General features: G+C 44.4%; 1 protein-coding gene across 1 annotated transcript in view; it reads left to right on the top strand.

Moving 5' to 3' along the window:
• LOC120897279 (synaptic vesicle membrane protein VAT-1 homolog-like) overlaps nt 1–17,728 on the top strand; it is a 72,698-nt gene extending 54,970 nt beyond the window's left edge. The window contains exons 3-8 of the mRNA XM_040302030.1: nt 8,083–8,212; nt 10,117–10,332; nt 14,487–14,632; nt 14,805–14,964; nt 15,049–15,595; nt 15,694–17,728. Coding sequence (XP_040157964.1) covers nt 8,083–8,212; nt 10,117–10,332; nt 14,487–14,632; nt 14,805–14,964; nt 15,049–15,595; nt 15,694–15,713 — 1,219 coding nt within the window. The 3' untranslated portion in view covers nt 15,714–17,728. The remainder of the gene's footprint in view (nt 1–8,082; nt 8,213–10,116; nt 10,333–14,486; nt 14,633–14,804; nt 14,965–15,048; nt 15,596–15,693) is intronic.
• Nucleotides 17,729–20,858: the final 3,130 nt, after the last annotated feature.

Raw genomic sequence — 20,858 nt, 5'->3', positions numbered from 1 at the left:
AGGTCCAAAAATATGCCACCTTTTTTGAGGAATGTATACTGCCGCATTGCATGAATTGGGGATGAAAATAGAACATCAAAGTGTGATCCTTTTAGTAATTGATTATTGCATTCTACAAAAAAAAGGCAATATCATTAATTCGAAAAGTTTTCGCATTAAGGTTTTATCAGACTTTCAGATAAGTTAGTAGAGAAAAGAACCTAAATAATCTTCGCCGGGATGAGATTGGGTTTTGCGTAGGCAATGCATGGTTAATGGACTTTCCCTCTTTTCCTCTTACTCGTCTGTCTGTTTAAAAAGTACGTGCTTTTTCGCTAATTGCACTTTCTTTCTTACCCCTCAATATGTTCACTTCCGGTTGCTGGTCCCGAGAGTACCTGCCCATTGGGCTAAAGGCTCCATTTTCCACCTAAAAGAAGTGCCTTTGCCCTCTGGTGCCCTTTTTGCAGGAGGAAAACGAAAAGAAAAACGATACTTCCGAGAAGTGAGAAAATTGTCCTTCGCCGTTTTGTACCGTGCCGGTGTGTCTCATCCTGTCCTCAGCCTGTCCATACTTTCCTTCGCTTTGAGATAACATCTTACGCGGTTTTCTTGCGTCCCCTTGCTGCTCATTTGGGATAGTAACTTCCGTTCGTTGAATGTTCGACGCTCCCTCGCCTAGCAACAAATGTTCCTAGCGCTAATTAACAGCACTCTGTGTGTGTGTGCGTTGCTCTTATATTGGGTGAAAGAAAATTAATTAAAAACTCATTTCTTTTTTTATACTAAAAACGATCCAACTGCTGGGGAGACTGCACAGGCTCTCCCGCTCCACAGGAGCACCTTCTACAGGGGGGCTTCCCTTTTTGTGACAAATTATCTGCTGGCAATGGAGGTTTCCCCTCCATTATTCGTCCCTCAATGCGCGCCGCGAGACAACCGTTCGCGGTGGAGGAAAAACGTCATCGAAAGAGATAAAAGTTTTGCCCTAACAATGCCTAGCGACACCACGTAAACGTTCAAATAATGGAGCCCCCGTCCTATTAGGCCCCTTCTTCTTGCTGTGTGCGTTTACGCGGCCACTTCCTTGCGTGTCACACCGTGACACAAAGTGGGGGAAGAGTGTAGTAGTCGTGCCTGGGAGCCGCGCGCTTTTATTACACGTTTTATGACGCCACACTCCTCCGTCGGTCGGTAAAGAAGCGACCCACAAAGGGGCTCGGCGTGTGCGGGGTCTGCATATCTTGTTGAGTCAAATTTTACGAGCGCTTATTCCTCATCCTTCGCGGAACCCGTAACTGTCGGGGAGGTTTTGTTTTGGGAGGCCCAAACACCCATTTCCATTCGAAATTTGCGTCGGGAGTAATCCGCTTCCGGCTACCAGAAAACGCAAGACCTCCACCGATGCCGACGACGACCACCTGTAACTTCCGGTTGGATAATCTCGCCTTCTTTGGGGGTTGGGACGAGTTTTCCTCTGTTTCTGTGTGGCTGTGTGTGTGTGTGTGTGCAATGTGTTTATTTTTATAGCTTTCCCAATTGTGTCATAAAAATCGTGCGCGCCCTCTCGTCGTCATTGTATTCACCTCCTCCACCCCCCGGAGAAATGGAAGTGGGAAAGTCTGCGTCTTGTGTCTTCCGCTAGACGCCGGCGTGGAATGAATTTTCCATTCCGGTTCGAAGCCTCGATGGATCAACTAACTTTAATGGGGATATAGATTTTTTCTGCTTCTTTCGCTTGCCACGGCGAATGTCGTAACTATTGATGAGGTCTAGATTTGCTGCAAACAGATCGATGCTGGAATGCGCTCTTGTGGAAGACGAGAGGGAATTGATAACGATTATAGTTGTTGCTTCGCCGCATCCTCAATGACACAGACCGTGGAGAGGGAGCAATGATGGAAGTAGTTGTCGTCGAGATTGTTTGGCAAATGATTATTGCGAGGAACTATCAGCATTGGAAGATTATGGGTAGCTTATTTTTATTAAATCGATTTAGAAAAAAACGGTAAAAAATTGAAGTTTGTAATATAGTTGGCGTCTGTTTCACAACATGGTTATGACACGCCTAGAACTAGATAGACTGAGCCTTGTTTGTTTTTCTTAGAAAAGCTTGATTAATTTTGAAGAAATGAAAAAAAGAAATTTACAGAGTTGTTCAAGTCACTTTCGAATTTGCACATAATTAATCACCGCCTCCAAGATGTTTTTCAACAGCTGTCAAATGGTGTATTGGCTTCATCCTGAAATTTCAATTTTTACACATGATTTTCAACACATCACAAAGAACTGTCAAACTCAATCCAGTTTGTGACGTGTTGAAAATCATGCTGAAGAAATTGAAAATTATGATGATGGAAATCTCAACTTGCATCTTGCGGTGATTAACAACGTTTACATTCGAAACTGTCTTGAAAATCCCTGTATTGTTTGTTATTTTACCATTTGTGTTGTATTTGCATCACAAACATTATTCAATTTTTTCGTATGATTTTCAACACATCACAAGCTGAATTGAGAGTGACAGTTCTTTGTAATGTGTTGAAAATCATCATACACTTGCAATGGAAATGTTAAACAGCACACAAAGCTGTTGAAAAACATCTTGCAAGCGGTGAATAATGCTGTGTACATTGGAGATTTATCTCGGAAAACCCTGTAAGGAATTCTATTGTAACTATGATTTTCTTGAGTCGGTCATAACCTTACATTTTGTAGATGTAGACTTCATATTTTGTATATAATTCACATCAATAACATTAATTTCACTACTAATAACCTGAGCCCGATGAATCTGCTAGTTATTTTCATTTAAAAATTATTTGTTTACCATAGAAAATACTCGCAATACTTAATTCTTGATACTATTGTCTACCTAAGTCCAACGAAACCTTCCCGAGAGTTTTGATTGCTTGATAGAATGTGAACCAGTCATTAACCGAAACCGGAAACAAACAGACGACGCTCAACGACGACATTTTCCCTTTTAGTGATGGAAATAAGCTCCTGTTTCTTCCGTTTTTTGAAAATTGGTCACCGTGTTGTGTGTCCCCACAGTTGTTCCTCCAACAAGTTGATGAATAAAATTACTACCTTTTTTATTTAGTAGTTTTCGGCGAAAACGTTACGCATTTTACCGTTAATTGTATGCAACGTCGCAAAGTCGTTTGCATTAATACACTCGGCAAAACGGTGGAATACATAATTTCATGCAATTGCTTCTTCTTCTCGTCTTCGATCGTGTCGTTTGGCACCATTTTCCAAAACCACCTCCACCCCATTGTTTTTGTGTTCCTTCCTGTTGCAGTGCTCGGCGACAATTTCCTTATCCTGGAGGGGAAACAAAAGGAGGAAATTACGCTTGTACGTTCGTCGCTTGACGCTCCTTTCTTGACGAGCAGAAGAGGAAGGATTCGTTGAGGTGTGGGAACCTAATCCCTTAAGTAAATATAATTTCTTCCATCGTTCGTTCGTTCGTCGGTTCGCATCGCCCGGTTTGTCCTCCAGCGCGAGGCGACATTTCAGCAAAATATGTAAACGTCTTCCTACTTCTTTCGTCGCTTGCTCAAGTATTTTACTCCTTCCGGGTTTGATGTAGCTCCCTGTGTGTAGTACGGCTGTTGTCACCACATCGCTTCAGTTTTTCATTCCACTGTGGCGCAGGGAACTGGAAGGATTTCGAACCGTAATGATTCACTGAACGTCGTCGAGTCTGAGCGGGGGAAAGGGAAACAATTAATGAGAGGCAAGCCGAGGCCACGTTCCTGTGCCACGGATAGCAAACTTCCTGATTGTGGTCCTCTCCATCTGGCTGAAGTTTCGTTTGTGCAAGAAATTTCCTGCCCCAGGACCACTGCCTCCCAGCTCCGGGCAATGTATGCGAACAATGGCATTTTCTTGGTCTCGCCAAGGGTTTTCATCCCCCCTTATTTCTACTACCGGAAGAAAATGGACCGTTGCCAAGTTTTTACCATTGTGTTCAGCTTTATTTCTTCTGAAAGTGAGAGGGGGGGTTCAGTGAATGAAAAAAGTGTGCGTCTGTGTGGTCCCTTTTTCCTTCGATTTGTCAATTGTGTCTTTGAGGGGGGAAAGGTAGAGTTTCGATCACAAAATGAAACGGTCCTTTTGTGTGGTGGGTGTGATGGGTTTGGGTAGACAAACTGTGTCACCAACATACCACACTGGAAGGAGAGGGAGAAAACCACTTCCCAGTGACTGACATTCGAGTGGTCCTGTGTGTGTCGCCCTGTCTTCCGAATCTTCCCGGCCGCCTTGATCCTGACTTCTAAAGGGACAAAGTAAATAAGCAGTGGAATCGTTCCGGTGCCGTTTATTGAGGTTAGATGCCTTTTTTTCGTCAGTATGTCTGGAAGTGTTAAGCGTTGATTAAAATTCTATTGGACTACATTCTTGCTGTTAATCGGTTAGGGTCTTCATCGGAGAAAACGAAAATAGACACTTGAGGATAGCGGCGTGGTCCTCTACTCTACTCTAAGCTATTTATGTTGAAATTGGTTGGCTTGGAGCGGCCTGGACTTCATTCAAGTTGGGATGAAAACGTGTCAAAATGAGTTTCGCACTGATGGGAATCGCGTTCCAGTGGCAGGAGGGTGGAATGTAAATTTGCTTTTCTTCAACCGGGTGCCACCGTGCGAAATGATCCTTGAAATGGATGCTGCCCAGACTGCACAGTGTTTGTCAGGAGAAAAACTAATATTGGAATAGGTCTGCTTTAGGAATCGGACGTCCGAACCGCTTTTCAAACATTTCAGACCAAAAAATCTTATTTCAAATAACTTATTTCTCCCTTACTCAACTACTCTGGACTGGAATAAATTTGTGCCACAATCGATTGGCAGCGTTCCGGTAACGCAGTAACGCTTCAAGTACAAAACGCTCCAGACCGGCGTCTTTCCGTACAACACCCAACTCGACCTATTATTAGGACGTAATGAAGAGCGAAATTTTATTAATTGGTCCTGCTTCAGCGACAACGAATAGTAAAAGAAGTGCTCGAGAGAGGCAGTCCTACTTTACTCGGCATGGAAACACTTCACACAGCACAAGCGCCTGTTTCGGGGAAATGGCGATAATTGAGCGACATTTTTCATTCCGACTGTTGCTCCGAATCCCAAAAGGATCCGCTTGACTATGGAAATGTGTTCCACTTGTTGGACCGCGCGGGCCCAAGTACCTATGGTAGCGATGGATGGATGGATCGATGGTTTGTGTCTCTGTTCCTACCAATAAACATGCCTCATCGAACTTCACGGCTGGTAGTGGTGTTACTCTCTGCCAGAGCGAAGGAGCTGGGGTCTATTATTTAGTCCGTAATGGAAATGGAACGGAAAATTAATGAGTGTAATTTGAGAAGAAGTTCTTAGATGCAAGTAGTTGAGCTTGGGGGCGGATGGTGTAACGGGAGGCACTGTTGGGTTGTAATGGTTTAGTTTTTTTGGAGTAAATACTCCAATGCTTTCTTAATGTCATGTCTTCAAAGCGATTCTGGTTGTTATTTAATTTTTTGCTGGAGTTTTATGGGTTGGTAGTTTACTCTCAATACACTTATTAAACTTAGCATAATTTATCTGTATTTTGTGATAAAAAGTCCTCTTTTTATTTGAGAATGAAAGTTTATGGCGTGTCATATACATCTACTACAAAACGACCTGAAATATACAATTGATATTCCTATTAGACAAATACAATTCTGTTGTTAAAAAGTAAGTCCCACAATCGCACTACCGCATCCAGCTTCAATATTGTTACGATAATAATGGTGATAAAATGAATGGAAATTTAAAATATGTCACGGCTTCTTCTTCGCAGAACACTTCACATTAAGCCTCACAAATTATGCTGCTATGAAGGTCGTAGATTTATGATAAGCAAAGAGGTATTCTTGATATCTCTGCTGACGAGGACATCATCAAGTAGGCACGAGCCATTCTATCTAATTTCAATTTATTTATAGACTATCTTTCCGTCAGTAATCAATGTCAAACTGTGTAAAAAGAAAGGCTTAGCCTTAATACCCTTTCCTTCCTATAACGATACATACACCCAGAGCATTCGCGTTGAAACTTTTCCGTTGTCACCATCATGTGGTGGTAATGTGTGGTAATTTAGATAGAGCCCAATAAATCCCGCGGTTTTCGGGAACGATCAACATGTGGCGGCAACCACCAGCGCGCACCACCATCAAACACATTAACCGACACTAATCGCGCACGAAAAATTACTGGTGCCTATAATTCACCGTCTTAACGAAAGGCGACTTTATCAGCGAACGTTCGGAGTTGCGACCTCCTTTCCCTTCCTCTCGCGCTGTTAAAAGTTAGAACCCCTTTTTCACACCAGGCCGGAACCGTTCTCATCGCGTTAGTTGGAAAAATATAGCACCAGCAGCGAGTGATGTAAACCTTACGATAAAAGTCCCTTCCGATGTGGTATGTGTGTGTGCGTGTATAGGGAAGACTTTTCCAGCAAAGACGTGGAATGCCACGATCACGACCAGCGCGCAGGTTCAATTGCTTTCCCGGGGTCGGGTCTGGTACGTGTCAACGCATTTTCCCTCGCGCACAAACGCGTTCGGTGTGACAGTCTGCCACGGCTGCACTCGATTGATGGGATTTTAGAGACGGTAAAGTCTCTCCACAACGTGAGATGACGGTTGCGCTGTAAATTTAGAAAAACGATATGAGAAACGTGAGGGACGGTTGCGCTGTAAATTTAGCTACGCTCGCGCTCGAGGGAAACATTGACGAAGGGTGCAACACTTGTCAGGCTCAAAATTTCCCCAGACCCCAGTTTTGAAGGGCTCTGGATGAATGAAACGCTGCGCTCTCTGCTCTTAGTGTAGTGTATGTGTTGTGTCGCATAGCTTAATTCTTCAGCGCAACTGGGGCGAAACTACTCGGCGTAAACTCGGGGTTACGGCAATAAAGGGCCCAAACAAACAAGAGGACTTTAGAATGGGGGGGACGAAAGGCAGCATTTATCTACAAACAAACACATCATCGTCCATATTGCCCCCGTGGAAAATCGGTTCTTAATTTAGAGATTTTTCTCATTAGGGAGTAATTGTCCCTTTTTTTTCTCGCCTACACAATGCCCATCGGGTTTTCCCGCTGTTTCAACTTTGAAGATGACGTGAGAATGTGGTTTTATGGTGGGGGAATAGTTGCCTCGAAGGAAAGCATGCCTTAGATTGTGAAGGGAAAGGTTCATTGTCGTTGTGGTGGAGTCTCACTCAACTGTCTGGAGAAGAGTTCTGAATATGTTCAGATATTCAAATGCCTTCAGTGTGTGGCAAGAAAGTAATTAATGAGAGGGGCAAGTGTGATTGCATTACCGCCTTCTTCAGTTTAATTCAATTTTATGTACGTTGTGTGGTGCTGGGGTATGGGGTAGAAACACTTGTACGAAACCATACTTCTTCATGCACAGGCATCTTTATCGAAACTGTTGTTGGGTCCTTGAGCTTCAGTCTAGCTAAATTGTGTTCTTCAGTGTGCCGGGAAAGTAGTGGTAAAAATCAAACAAACAAGACTGCACATCACAAACAGTTCAGTTGTACGATTGTACATCCTTCTGTAACTTTGTAACTTGCATCGCTAGCTTCAGTTTGAGTGGTTTCTTGTGGGCTGGGAAATAAACTTCGTGAAGAACACATACCATTGTCCTTGGTGTGCCGTTGTCGATACCATTCCTTCCAGTACATTAGTTATCGTAAAGGAGGAATGAATGATTGTTGGGAACAGTAACGATCAACTTGAACTCTTTGCCTAAGAAGTTGGGGGTCTAGTTTCTAAAAGAAGAAAGTTATTGAACGCGGGGAGTAATATCCATATTATTCATCACATGACTTCTTTTCGTCAAAAGCTCGTAAAATATTCCTTTAAATTTTTGACAATGGCATTTCCCAGACGTAAGTTTACTCACACAATCATCCTCCCTTTTGGAACCTAATGCAGAACCCGTAAGGTTAAGCGTATGCTGATCACATTCCCATGCGAAGTAGAAAGATTCCAGAAGAATTCAGTTTGACGGCAGCTACTAACGTGTGTGTGTTTTTTTTTCCTTGTTTTTTCTCTTTTCCAGTGGACTGAACTTCCAGGATCTGATGGTACGACTCGGTGCGATCGATTCGCCGCCAAAAACTCCTACCATCCTCGGTTTCGAGTGTGCCGGCGAGATTGAAGCCGTCGGTGAAGAGGTCGAAGGATTCAAGGTAAGTTTCGTGACGGTTATTCCTTCCGTTTCGGGAGGTTGCTTTTTTTGTTTGGTTCCAGAGGCTTTGATTGATAGAGGAGGTGGAGGAAGGAGTCTAAAAATTGAATTATTGTTCAGTTCAAACTCCTGCATGGTTATGGTTTTTTTTTTTTGCAGTTGGAGGAAGGATCAGGAAGTTTTATATTCGTATGCCACGGCGAATGATTTATTTAAATCGGTTTGTTTGGGAAATGTTTTTTCCACGCTTTTGCTTCCTTTGGATTGCTGTTGGAAATTGTTTTCTTTTTTTAAATATCCATTTCCCCTAACTTTGCGTTCGGGAAGGCAGTTTTTACCAATCACCATGTCTGTCTGGGCCTGTAAAAATAAAGCTTACTCCCCTAGACGCCGGAAGACCAGGTACAGCAGCAATCCAAACCTATGATTATCCTTCCTCGGTGGCGGGTAACCTTCCCTTCCTCCATGCGATCGGTTGGACGTGTCGTGTGCCGGTCGTTAAATCAACTACCGGTCGGCCCGCTCGTGTAGAGCTTTGTACGTGAAAAATAGACCAACCAACCACACACACACACTAAAGCATGAAGAGAGTAGTACGTGCACATTACTCAACCTACGGATCCGTCCATCGGGCAAAAGTACAAGCTCGGCAGCAGCAGAAAGTGAATCAGTTGATTACGAATTGTGGTCACGTTTCCACTTCAACTCGGAGAGAAATTCAGGAAAAAAACAGCGAAAAAAGAACCAAAGGAAGAAGCGGCACCCTCTCTCACATCCTATCAGTTCGAATTTCCATCATCATCATCATCATGATCGTTGTTGGCGCTACCACGAGACTGAGGAGTGGGAGGTGGCGGAGTCTATCCAGGTGGTCAAAGTATCATTATAATCAACATCCTGAATCTGGTATCCACGTTGCGAGGTGGAAAAACTTCAGTCCCAACAACAACCAACCAACCACCGTGAGACGACGATACATGGTGAAAGTTCAGAGACTTCACTTCAGAGCACTTTTCTTTTCGTTTCTTTTCCGGAACTCGGTTCCGTAACTACTGCCAAGAACATACGTGTACGTGCGTCCTGGAGGGTTTCCACGGAACACAGTGAAAAAGCTTTGTTTCTTGCTTTTGCTGATCATCTGTGACATCTGCGGAAGAATAAGGTTTGTTGGAATTGAATTTCGGAGTTGCTTCTGTTTCCGACTTTTCGGGCCAAATGAATTACCGATGATGTTCAATGGTCATCGACCGTATGGGTGTAAGTTTTGGTGCCTTTCCTATTGGAAGTTCATCTTGTTTCCAGCAAAAAACTTTCGGATCGGAAAATTCCCACCGACAAGTTTGGGATACTTTTGACCCCCTCAAACAGAGTCATTTGTGAGGTGATCATGATCATTCGATTATTTCTTCGTATTTTTCCCGTAAAGAAAGCTGCTCCAACTATTTTCAAACCACAAGTTAAATCAAATATCGATTCGATTGGTTCGATGTGTGTGTGGAGTGCTCACAGACGGAACTTTTTGCTGTCCGGTGGATGTATGGCGGCAAAGTTCGGTCTGTTCGGTCAAAGTTCCAACCAATCAATAATACATGTACTTAGTGTTATTGTGGCACTCACTGCGTCAGTGTGTGTGTGTGAGTGTAAGTAGATGATGAGAAAAAGTTGCAGATGGTTGGAATAATCGTACCAGAAGAGCAAAAGTTTCCCTCGGGGAAGGATCCTTTCGCTCGGTAGAGCTGCTCAAGACGAGAAGGGCCCATGGGCAAAAGTTGTTGAAAGCATCGCGCTCAATTTTCATATTTTCCATTTGTCATACTACATTGAGCATTCGTTTGTACCGTTTTCTTTCGACAACTTGTACATATTCTTATATCCTTTTCTATCATCTTCTTTTCACGTTCACAGGTTGGCGATCGTGTGGTGGCCCTGCCGGAATTCCGGGCCTGGTCCGAGCTGGTGGCCGTCCCGACCAAGTACGTCTATCACATTCCGGACGAGATGACATTCCAGGACGCGGCCGCCATCGTGATGAACTATCTGGTCGCCTACATTCTCATCTTCGATCTGGTGTCGCTGCGCGAGGGCAAGTCGATTCTGCTGCATTCCGTCGGCGGTGGTGTGGTAAGTAAAGCGAGCGCGGCAATATAATAGCATCCTGCAAGGATGTGCGAACACCACCAACATAGTGTGGAAGAATATGTTCGTCTTTTCTTAAGCAAAAGTGTATTTTATCGTTCAAGAGAGAAAGAGAATGCAGATGCGAATATATACGTTTGCCTTTGAGGCTACGTCACTACGCCTTGACAGTTCTTATCGTATTGGAGGAGCAGTTTTGCCGATTGTTAAGCTGTTGCTCTGACCGTCCAGTGGGGGTTGGTTGGTTGTTCAATACAGTGTCCAGCCCAAAAGATATCCATAAGAGGGATGATGGAGAAGAAGGATGGTGCCCACTCGATCCCGAAACTCCCAGGGATTTGGTTGTGTGGGTTTTCGGACACGCATATTAAACAAACGGAACGTGCCCGGAACAGCAACGATTCGGATCAGCCGCGCTGTGTATTTCCGGCTGCTTAATGCGGTGGAAATTGATGGTAGAAAATAAACCATCGTCGGCGGTGCTTTCGGAAATTCGTTTTCACTCCCCCCCACTATAAACCCGAAACGCCATACCCGTGGGCCAGATCGCGCCTGGGATATTTACGGTTTCCGACCGCTTTTTTAGCCTCCTTTTTTATGTTGGAAGGCAACGCTGCTGTTAGCGGCTGATGAATAATTGGGTGAGAAGTGCGTCGCCACATCCCGGTCCGATCCAGTATGCTTTCCTGTCTGCTGCAAAACGATTCTTTGTTAGGAGGAGGATTTCATCGATCCTTACTGCTGGCTTTTTTACGACGGCGGTCGTCGATTTGCAAACACTTGGGTGGGTCGGTACCGATATCCTTGGTTCATTATTTACCTGAACATTTCAGCACTCTTGCGTGCCTTTTACCGATCGGTGTAATTCACTTTACCTTCCGAAGGTCTTAAAAACACATCTCCTGATGGAAAACAACGCTCCATAAACTCTCATAGGCCCTGAGTTCGTTTTAATAAAAGTGACGATGAATCACGCATAAAAGGCTCAAAATTAGATCAAGGATTGTGTTGGAAAATTGGTGCAAAAAAACAAAGACTCAAACTAGAACAGGAAGCCACTGATTCGTGTGTTTAACCAGGGAGAGGTGCTTTGCGGGGTTAAAACTTTCACCTTACTCCCGGGCGGATATTGTTGAACATGAATGCCGGCGCCAAAGCGTCGTGTTTGGTCGTCCTTTCCCTTCCTTTAATTATACGCCGATGTACGGGGCGGGTGTAAATTGCACCCCGAGCTCCAATATCGGTGCCAATGTGGCGAGCCGGTATCGTCGACGACATGGGCCCCGAACCAAACGAGTTGTTGAGCCCATGCAGAATTGTGTCAAGAACGTGTGTATCGGTGCATTTGCTGGGCAAGGCTGTGGAGGTCTCTTGCTAGCGGCGTTGGTTTCTGGCGCCGCTAATTCGCTGCAAAATAGGTGTAGCTCCTGTTGGATATTACTAGGGCGAATAGAATTTAATTCGCTTGGCGAAGCCTTCGACCACCCTCCATGCTGTGAAAGACGTGAAAAAGGTAGTATCTCACAGTCGTGTTCTGATCAAACAAAGGGCCGAACAAAAAGGGTCGCTTTCGCCTTCGTTTGTTTGAGGAACTACCGTGTACATTATTAAGCAACCTTTTTATTGGTTTTGCGCAGTAATTTAAAAATCGAGCACAAGGTCCAAATAGCGTCAAAAGCGCTCGTACGTTTGCTGTTGCTGCAACGCAAATGTAAAGAAAATCTGTAACGATTGGGAGCTGCTTTTCTTTATCGGTTCTGGAGCTCCACATTGTGGAAGGTTCGGGTTCGTCGTTTCGTGAAAGCTTTTACTCTTTCTCTTACAGGCGGGCGGGAGAATCTTACACGCATTACCCTTTCCTATAGGACTCCCGTAATTACCCTTTTCTTATAGGACTCCCGTAGTGCCAGTGAACCCATTCTACCGCCTTTGCTAATGTTGCTACTAAAGCAGGGCTACATGCATGTATTATTGAGCAGGACGAAATCGATCGCACCATGGCGGCCGGCGGCGTGTTTCTCTTTCACACAGGACGCCGAAACAACTCCGACCCCTTTTGGTAATGGTTTGGTCCTTCGTCATCCGAATTCGGGTGGGGAAATAATTCTTTTTTTACAATTGGAATTCTTCCGAACGCTCAATTGCTGTGCTGTCTGCCTCTCCTGTCTGTAGTACACGTGCGTCTGGGTCTTTCCAATGACCTCCATCACACTGTGGTCTAATAGTGTGTGTGTGTGGTGTACCGCTGGGGGCCATCAGACCCAGCCACCGGTACCGGTAATTGATCGAGACAGACAGTCGGGCGCCGGCAAGGAATATAGGGATATAAATATCGCAACTGAAATAAGGAATATGCTGGTAGGGCTGGTAAGTTACACTGTCGCCCAGTGGTCTGGCTAATGGATATTAGTTAGGCCTTTTTGAACAACTCGAGGGTCGGGTTTGGACAACCGCGGAGAGGAGAATGTTGTGTACAATTAATGTTGTACCACTGTGCAAATGCAATTTCCACCCTTCTTGTTTTTTTTTGGCGTTGCTTGCTATCACCTCCGTTATTATGACTAATGCGGGTACGCCGCTGTTGCATCCGGAACCTTCCTCTACTAGCCTTGCTTTCCCTTTCCATGAGTTGGTAATGTTATGTCAGCTAAATGAGATTTACAAATCGCTGATTGGTGTAGCTGCAAACGGTCGGATTGATTGATTTCGAAACACACACACACATTAGTGCACATCGGAGAGAGGGGTCAGAAAAACAACCCCATGATATCATCAGTCATCGATGGTCTTATCACTTGGTTGGCATCAAATAAAGCGAAACAAATTTCGATGATTAGTATGGATATGATGCACACGCTAAATATAGTCTGGCAACAGAGCCTCGCTAGAGAGTTGGGCTGGGTAATTTTGGGTAATAAATATTAAACATTCATGAGGTTTTTTAACCAGTGCAAATGATAGCAGTCTTTTGTGAGTCAATTTTAGGACGCTTCAACTGCTCACAAAAGATGATATTAAATGATATTAAATATTAAACGTTTTTGTGATTTCTCCTTCTCAGGAGGAGGTCATGCAATTAAAGTAAGACATAAAATCGGTATGATTGCAATATAATATAATCTATAACGTATGTCTGCGGACAATACATTTCTCTCACCCTGACAATATTGCATTTTTGTCATTTTGAATTATAAGAAATGTGTTTGTGCATCGCCACACTGAGCAAAACCAACCCAAAGGGCTATAAAACGTTTGCTTGTTCTGATGTCTCTATTTTGAACCAGCTATGACGTCCGCTGTAGATGCGACAAACATTATTATCCGGCCAGCCCCATGGAATGTACGTTCCGTGTAATAATGTGCCCCGTTGTTCCACTCCAGATTGTTGCCGGACACTGGGCTTGGCTTCTTGGTGCGCGCTGTGTCTCCGTCCCCGTGCTACGTGCACAATGGATTGTCTTGAGCTTATCTTCCTTTCGTTGTACCGATGACTTCAGAGGATTTGCCTCTTCACGTGCACTTATTGAATGCTGGACATCGTTAGGGACCGATCCAAGAACAAGCATCACGCAAGCATCTTACTCACACACATTGGGTTAATGATGATATGGACCGAGTTATGGAGTCCGACCCGCTGGCAGCAGGGGTCTGCACCGTTGTGACACCTTGTTGTGAAGCTGCCCAGAAGACAGACGTCTAGCATGCCAATAAAAAGGCTCAGGGTGGTCTTGTTCTGCTCCTCTTTGCTTCTCGACTACACTCTAAATTGACTAGACTGTGACAGTGGCACGTCATCGTTGTCATCATTTGTATAACGAGCACGACAATCAAATTATGCACCGAAGAGGAGGACTGTGAAGGCAAAACTGTGCTGGAGTGCATTCGCAAATATTCGAAAGAGGCTTAGTTGGAGGGAGTAGTTTGTTGATACGGTTGGAGACAGTTTTTTTTTGACAATAAATCACGCGTCTCACGATCGTTGATGCTTTATTGTGGCATTATGCTTCTATATCGACCAATTTCCTCTTTAGAATTGAGTACATTTGTGTCTGTTTGTTGTGCAAATATGACACAACTCGTATGATGGCTTCGTATAGCTTGTTCTAAACCTTGTTTCTTATTTTTCTTCTCTTCCTCAGGGTCAAGCCATCGTACAGCTGGCACGCACCGTGCCGAATGTAACCATTTTCGGTGTTTGCTCAAAGTCGAAGCACGAAGCGCTCGAGGCAACCGGCCTGATTGACCATCTGATCGATCGTACCGACTATGTCAACGAGGTCCGGAAGTAAGTAAACGAAAGTGCTCGCTTGTTTGCCAGTTTCTTTACCGCATCGATGATGATGGATTGGGGGGGGGGGGGGGGGGGATTGTGAAATAGACTGCCAAGTCTTTCTCTCTACAAAGAACGGTTTTTTTCATGGTGTGTGTGTGTGTTTTCCCCCTTTTCCGCTTTCCAGGATCACGACCGAAGGCGTTGACATCGTGATGGATTGCCTGTGCGGTGAGGAATGCAACCGCGGCTACGGGCTGCTGAAGCCGATGGGCAAGTACATCCTGTACGGCTCGTCGAACGTTGTCACCGGCGAGACGAAGAGCTTCTTCAGCGTTGCCCGCTCGGTAAGTGCAAACAACGCAGACAAAACGAGAACGTGTGACAGTAAGCAGTAACCTTCCCCTTTGCCCATTTCCCCCCCGTTGCAGTGGTGGCAGGTGGACAAGGTGTCGCCGATCAAGCTGTTCGACGAGAACAAGAGCCTGGGCGGGTTCAACCTGCGCCATCTGCTGTACCAGCAGGACGGGTCCGAGTACGTGCGCTCGACCGTGGACAAGATCTTCGGGCTGTGGAAGGACGGCAAGGTGAGGCCGGTGGTCGATTCGGCCTGGGCGCTCGAGGACGTGGCGGAGGCGATGCAGAAGATGCACGACCGCAAGAACATCGGCAAGCTGGTGCTGGACCCGTCGATGGAGCCCAAGCCGAAGCCGGCCACGCCCGCCAAGAGCAAGTCGAAGAAGCAGGCCAGCGAGGACAAGGGCGGCAAGAAGGACAAGGAGGACGACAAGAAGTCGGCCGAGAACGGGGGCGGCGACGAGAAGAAGGAGGAGGGCGGCGATGCGGCCGACGAAGCCAAGACGAACGGCGGAGAGGGCGGAGAGGCGGCCCACGTGAACGGGGACGGCGGGGCGGCAGAGCAGAAGGAGGAACCGGCCGCCGCCGCCGCCGCTACCAATGGCGATGCGACGGAGAGTGGTAAGTTGTTGCGGGGGGAGTGTTTGATTGTCAAACAGAAAAGCAAAAATTAGGATTTTGAAATTAATATCCTTTTTCTTTCTCTTTCTCGCTTACAGAGAAGAAGGAATCGAGTTGAACGGTTAGCGGCACCGCAGCCACACACTAGAAGCATTGCAACAAAGCACAACAACTATCCCAAAACCCGCTCCATCATTGAACTATTTTACTGTTTTTTTACTTCCACAACACACACCCCCCGAACACACACCGCGCGTGTCCCTGTGTCACCAAACCAGCCAAACCAGGCTGCTGATCGTGGGCGGGGATCGCGCGTGCGTGCATCTGTCGGTGTTTCGTGTGCCACATTTATCAACAAAAAAAAAAGCCCGCTGCTCCCTTCCCCACTTCGCCCCAGCTTCATCATCCACACTGGAGGAATTGCAAAGATAAGAGGAAGAGCAGCAGCGCCGAGCAACTATAAATATATATATTATAAATATATCTAATGGCAAGCAAGCATACGAAAAATCATACGCAGCAACCGAAATCATCATCCCCGCTAATCACCTAACCCCCCCTCAACTGCATCACACACTATAAGAAGCTACTACACTACAAAAAGGCCCGCCACTACAATGAAACGTACGCAGCAAGAAGCAACAGGACGGGGGCGAGTGAGAGAAAAAAAGGCGAACAAAACTAACAAACACATACATGCGAACATAATCATATGATAATACGTGGGAAATGTTGCTCGTTAAGTGGAAGAACAGCCTGACACTAGAGGAGAGCCAACGTTATGAAAAGAAGGAGGCGAGGGAATGTTTAGAAAACTAGCCAGGTATGCAACACGCTCAAACGATCTATGCCGAGCGATCGCCGCAGGAAGAGATCGTGCAATTGGGTGGTTTGTGCGAACGTTGATCTCATCTCTCTTCATTCGTTTTCTTTCCATTGTACTTGCAAGCATCTTTGTTCTTTTTAACCCCCCCCCCCTTTTTGCTGCTTCCCGCTAAAGCCTAAACTATAAACGACAACGTCAAGATTTCAGCGTGTGTGGACATTGATATTCCTTCGCAGGATCGATTCAGAACGAAAAAAATTCAGTGCGCGCGTGTGTGGCCTAAGAAGTAATAGCGACGAACCAGGGCAGGGTTTTAGGGAGCAAACGAAACAATGAAATCAGAATTGCGCACTAATTGGACATCTTCTCCCACACAAGAGCACACAGCAACACACAAGAGCACACACCCTTACACACAGTCCGAGCGTGGATACGATAAGGAGTATAATTAGGGGATCGGGATCGTTTCTTCCTTCTTTTTTTAAATATGTGTCATTTTTTATGTAATATTTAAATATCTAATTGTAATATTTTTTCATATTGTACTGTTTGCGTAGCCGTCACGGAAAAGCTGCAGCCCATAATGTATCATCATCCAGACCCTGCCTCCCTGTGTTATGATGATGGTGCCTGCAGAGCATAATTAATCGAAATTTATTCATTTTACGTTTTACCGGTATCATCCCGTTTCTTTATGTAATTAATTACAGTAGGAGAGGTTACTTTCTTGCGCGCACTGAGGGTACGTGGGAAAGTAAATTCCAACAATTATCTGCTAAAATTATAAAACAAAAACGATGAGAAAAAGAACGAAAAAAAAACACACACACACACATATGTTAGCCATGATTTGCTCGTTCGGTTCCGGGTTTTTTGGGAGTCCTTGTGAACCGTTTGTTTTTTTTCCAAATTGATCATCAACCCGGGCGCGCTCCCCACATATAAGCATTATTGTTCTTGTTTAAAAATATGGTTTTGCAGACGAGAGTGTGTGTCATGGGCAACAGGCGGTGTTGTGTTATTGAGAACAAGAAAGGAACGCCCACAAATGCACACAATGCATCATCGTCTGTAGGAAGCATGTCAAAAGAGTATAGTAATTATATAAAAATGAATCAGCCCCAGCGGGGGGGTGTGTGCTTTTTCGCATTATATCGATTTTTGTATAAATTAACGGAGGCCCAGAGGAAAACGCGCAGATATAATTATTATTTTTTACATTTTACACAATTCGTCATGTTTTGCGACATAAAATGGAGATGAAAACAAAAAGTGGATAATAATTGTAAAGCCTGAGATTTATAAAAGGGTTTTGTGTTTTGTTTTGTTTTGTTTTTTCCGAATATCCCCCTCCCTCCATCATTCTCTTTAGCGTTAATATTAATATTAATTGTTCACTCTACTGGTATAATTGCTCGCCAAAACTGCTTTACTCTTACTGCATTAAAACTAATCTTAAACCTAACTCACGCATATAATAACGGCATTTGATCCATTACGGCTACGACGGTACTATAAGGAACCGTGTTAAACAAAAAACCTCCGCTCTCTAGAGAGAGCTTTCCATGCTGACGGAACGTGATTCTTATACGAAATCTTTATAAATGCTACCATAAAAGCGTGTAAACGTGTATGTATATGTATGCGGTGTAGGCTTCTTTCCCCCCCTCAAAACCCCCCGGATAGTGGGATGTATATTTTGTTGGCTTTTCATACGATAATGACAATGATGATAACGATGATGATGCACTCTGTTGGCACTGTTGTTTCTTTGAGCTTCAGCAGATATCGTTATGAGGGCGGCTGCTATCTCTCTCTCTCTCTCTCTCAGGGTGGGAAAATCTTCGTTCAAACCGAAGGAAATCCTGCCGAAATGTGCATGAGCAAAGAGTGCTTGAAGGGAGAGAGAGAGAGAGAGCGTGTTAATCTATTCTTTGCTATCAACTGTATCTGTGTAATATAAAATGCTATGATGATGAGCTGGGGAACGTACTAGTAGGAAGAGGTGACGATAAATAGTAGCCATAATTTGTCCCACTGATCACAAAATGCATACATTTATTTGGAAACGGAAACATGTACCGAGTGGGAAAGGAATAGTAGCTAGGATTGAAACTATAGAGGACACACCGACGGGGACGAGTGGGTTTCACCACTTGTTGCACACTCACTAGAGCCTCATCATTTGAATCTGTAGATTGAGAGTTTCTACCGAATAGGCGCTTAGCTTCGTACGAACGTTTTGTATGTAGCCATTTACAGCTACGTGTGTGTACGCTTCTCGTTTTTCTAACACTGCGCTCAGCGGCACACACAACAATGAAAGACTTTAAAATGGAAGCCTTTTTACATGGACAATGCAACCACTTTCTACTTCAAGCAAAAAATACTGCATTTTTTTAAAAATCAAACCCGTATCACCACCGGAAAGATTCACAAGTGAAACAGAAAGGGAAACATTTAGGCCCCCCCATCATGATGGCTCGGATTTTAACAAGAAAGCATAGTTAAACGTTTAGAAAACGGGGTCAGCAAGACTTTTTGAACATCATTTTTTTCAATCACCCCCGCATCCACAATTGATCCCGAACACTGCCATACCTGTGGAACTGTGGGTAGATTCCAGGATAAAAGGAGCCTGCAAGAGCGAACAAGAATACCGCAATGCTCATGTAAACCATTTCAAAAATGGGGGAAAAGGTTTCAAATACAATTCAGTAGAGTAGTGACGACATATTTCCAACGAAAAGCTTTTAGATGCTAATTGCTGGTGCAACAACACACATCGCTGTGCGCTGCTTGTGAGACTGTAATTTTTGGCTGGATGGATTTTTAACGGTTGCGTACGCAGTCGCCTTTCGCGTATGAGATACATTTCTTACAAATATCCTTTTACCGAAAAGTGTAGGCCCTTTTTGGCACAGATGAAGTCAATCCGTACTGGAGCTTAGATAGCATAACGGAAGTTCGTTCTCCTGATTGTACACATATCCGAAGCACACTTTTTTGGGCACTCAGTGATGATCATCCCCATCGTTTAGTAAGCCAGATCTTTCTGGATGCTGCTTAAGTAGGGAGATATTTGTCTACATACACAAAGCTTTTTGAATATATCTAGCGCCTATTGCTCTGCGCGCGCGCGTCTATTAGAGACGCCAGTTTCCGCAGTGTCTATTGCTTGCCGGAGAAGAGACCATTCTTTTTATAGGGTCTTTACTTTCTTTTTGGAAACGTTTTTATCTACACCTTTTGCCAGTTTTTACACAATGATTAGCATGAGATTTGACCATGATCTCTGGAGATGGTTGGGCCGTTTCTTTTTCGGAAGATGTATCAATGAAAGTAGAAAGGATCAGGCAGTCTTTCTGCATCCGCTTATATTTCCCTTGCTTTTTTGCAGATTTGTCATTGATAAAACTTAAAAGTTATTATAATACAACAGTGGGAAAACACGTAAAAGAAGCTTTGTTACCGAACTTTTGCTTCTTTGTATTGCTCTATCGCTCTCTCTCTATATCATCTCTATCACAGAACTTTCTTACGAGGTAGGTGAGAGTGAAATATCGAGCATCGAACGCTGCAAATGGAAACGCGAAGGGATCAAGGATTGTATCGCAAAAGAGGGAGTGAGCGAGAGAAAGGAGGATATATATTTAAGAAGCCACAAAATGAAAAATCTGTAAAGTTGGTGAGTGTAATGAAGAGAAAAGAGAGAGAAAGAGAGTTGGAAACGAACAAGAAAGCTTGAGAATGAAAAGAAAAATATGGAGAAAACATATAAAAGAATCAAAACTATAATAACGAACAACACAAATCCACTGAAGAAATATGTAATGATCAAAACAACTATATAAATATGTATATTCGTATAATATTGTGTACAACCTCCCCCGTCTGCAGGGGGCAGTGGGATATGGGAGTGTGGCTAGAGGGGAAGAAGAGGGCATCAGGGATGGCTAGTAGTATTCTCAGATACCGAGGGTACACGAGAGGAGACACGGTGATCCAGATTTTTATCGCCAGTTCCGGAGCACGTCTTTTGGTATCAGATTGCTGCTGAAGAAACGCTTAGCACAGTGCTACCCATTGCTATATTAGAGAGAGAGAGATTATCGCTCCCTCCCCCAATCCCCTCATCCTCATCAATATTGTATTGGAAGAACAATTTACACATATTTATATACACACATTCTAACATACACACACAATGAAACACATTCACATATATATTTTTCTCCCCCTCTGGATGGGATGCGTTGCCGTGTCTCTGAGGCTGGCGGGATGTGTCCCAACGTCTCCATTAGAGAGTTTTGTAACCTAACGGTGGCGCACTACACAACATTCTTCGGTGCGTCCATTGCAGAAAACAAATACACGCGGAGCGATCGGTGGTATTGGGATGCATGATGAACAAGGGGAGATATATTGCGAACGGGA

This window comes from Anopheles arabiensis, chromosome 2 (assembly GCF_016920715.1).
Source record: "Anopheles arabiensis isolate DONGOLA chromosome 2, AaraD3, whole genome shotgun sequence".
Classification (NCBI taxonomy): Eukaryota; Metazoa; Arthropoda; class Insecta; order Diptera; family Culicidae; genus Anopheles; species Anopheles arabiensis.
Note: the sequence above shows the minus strand (reverse complement) of the source record. Positions and strands in the feature narration are given on the sequence as shown.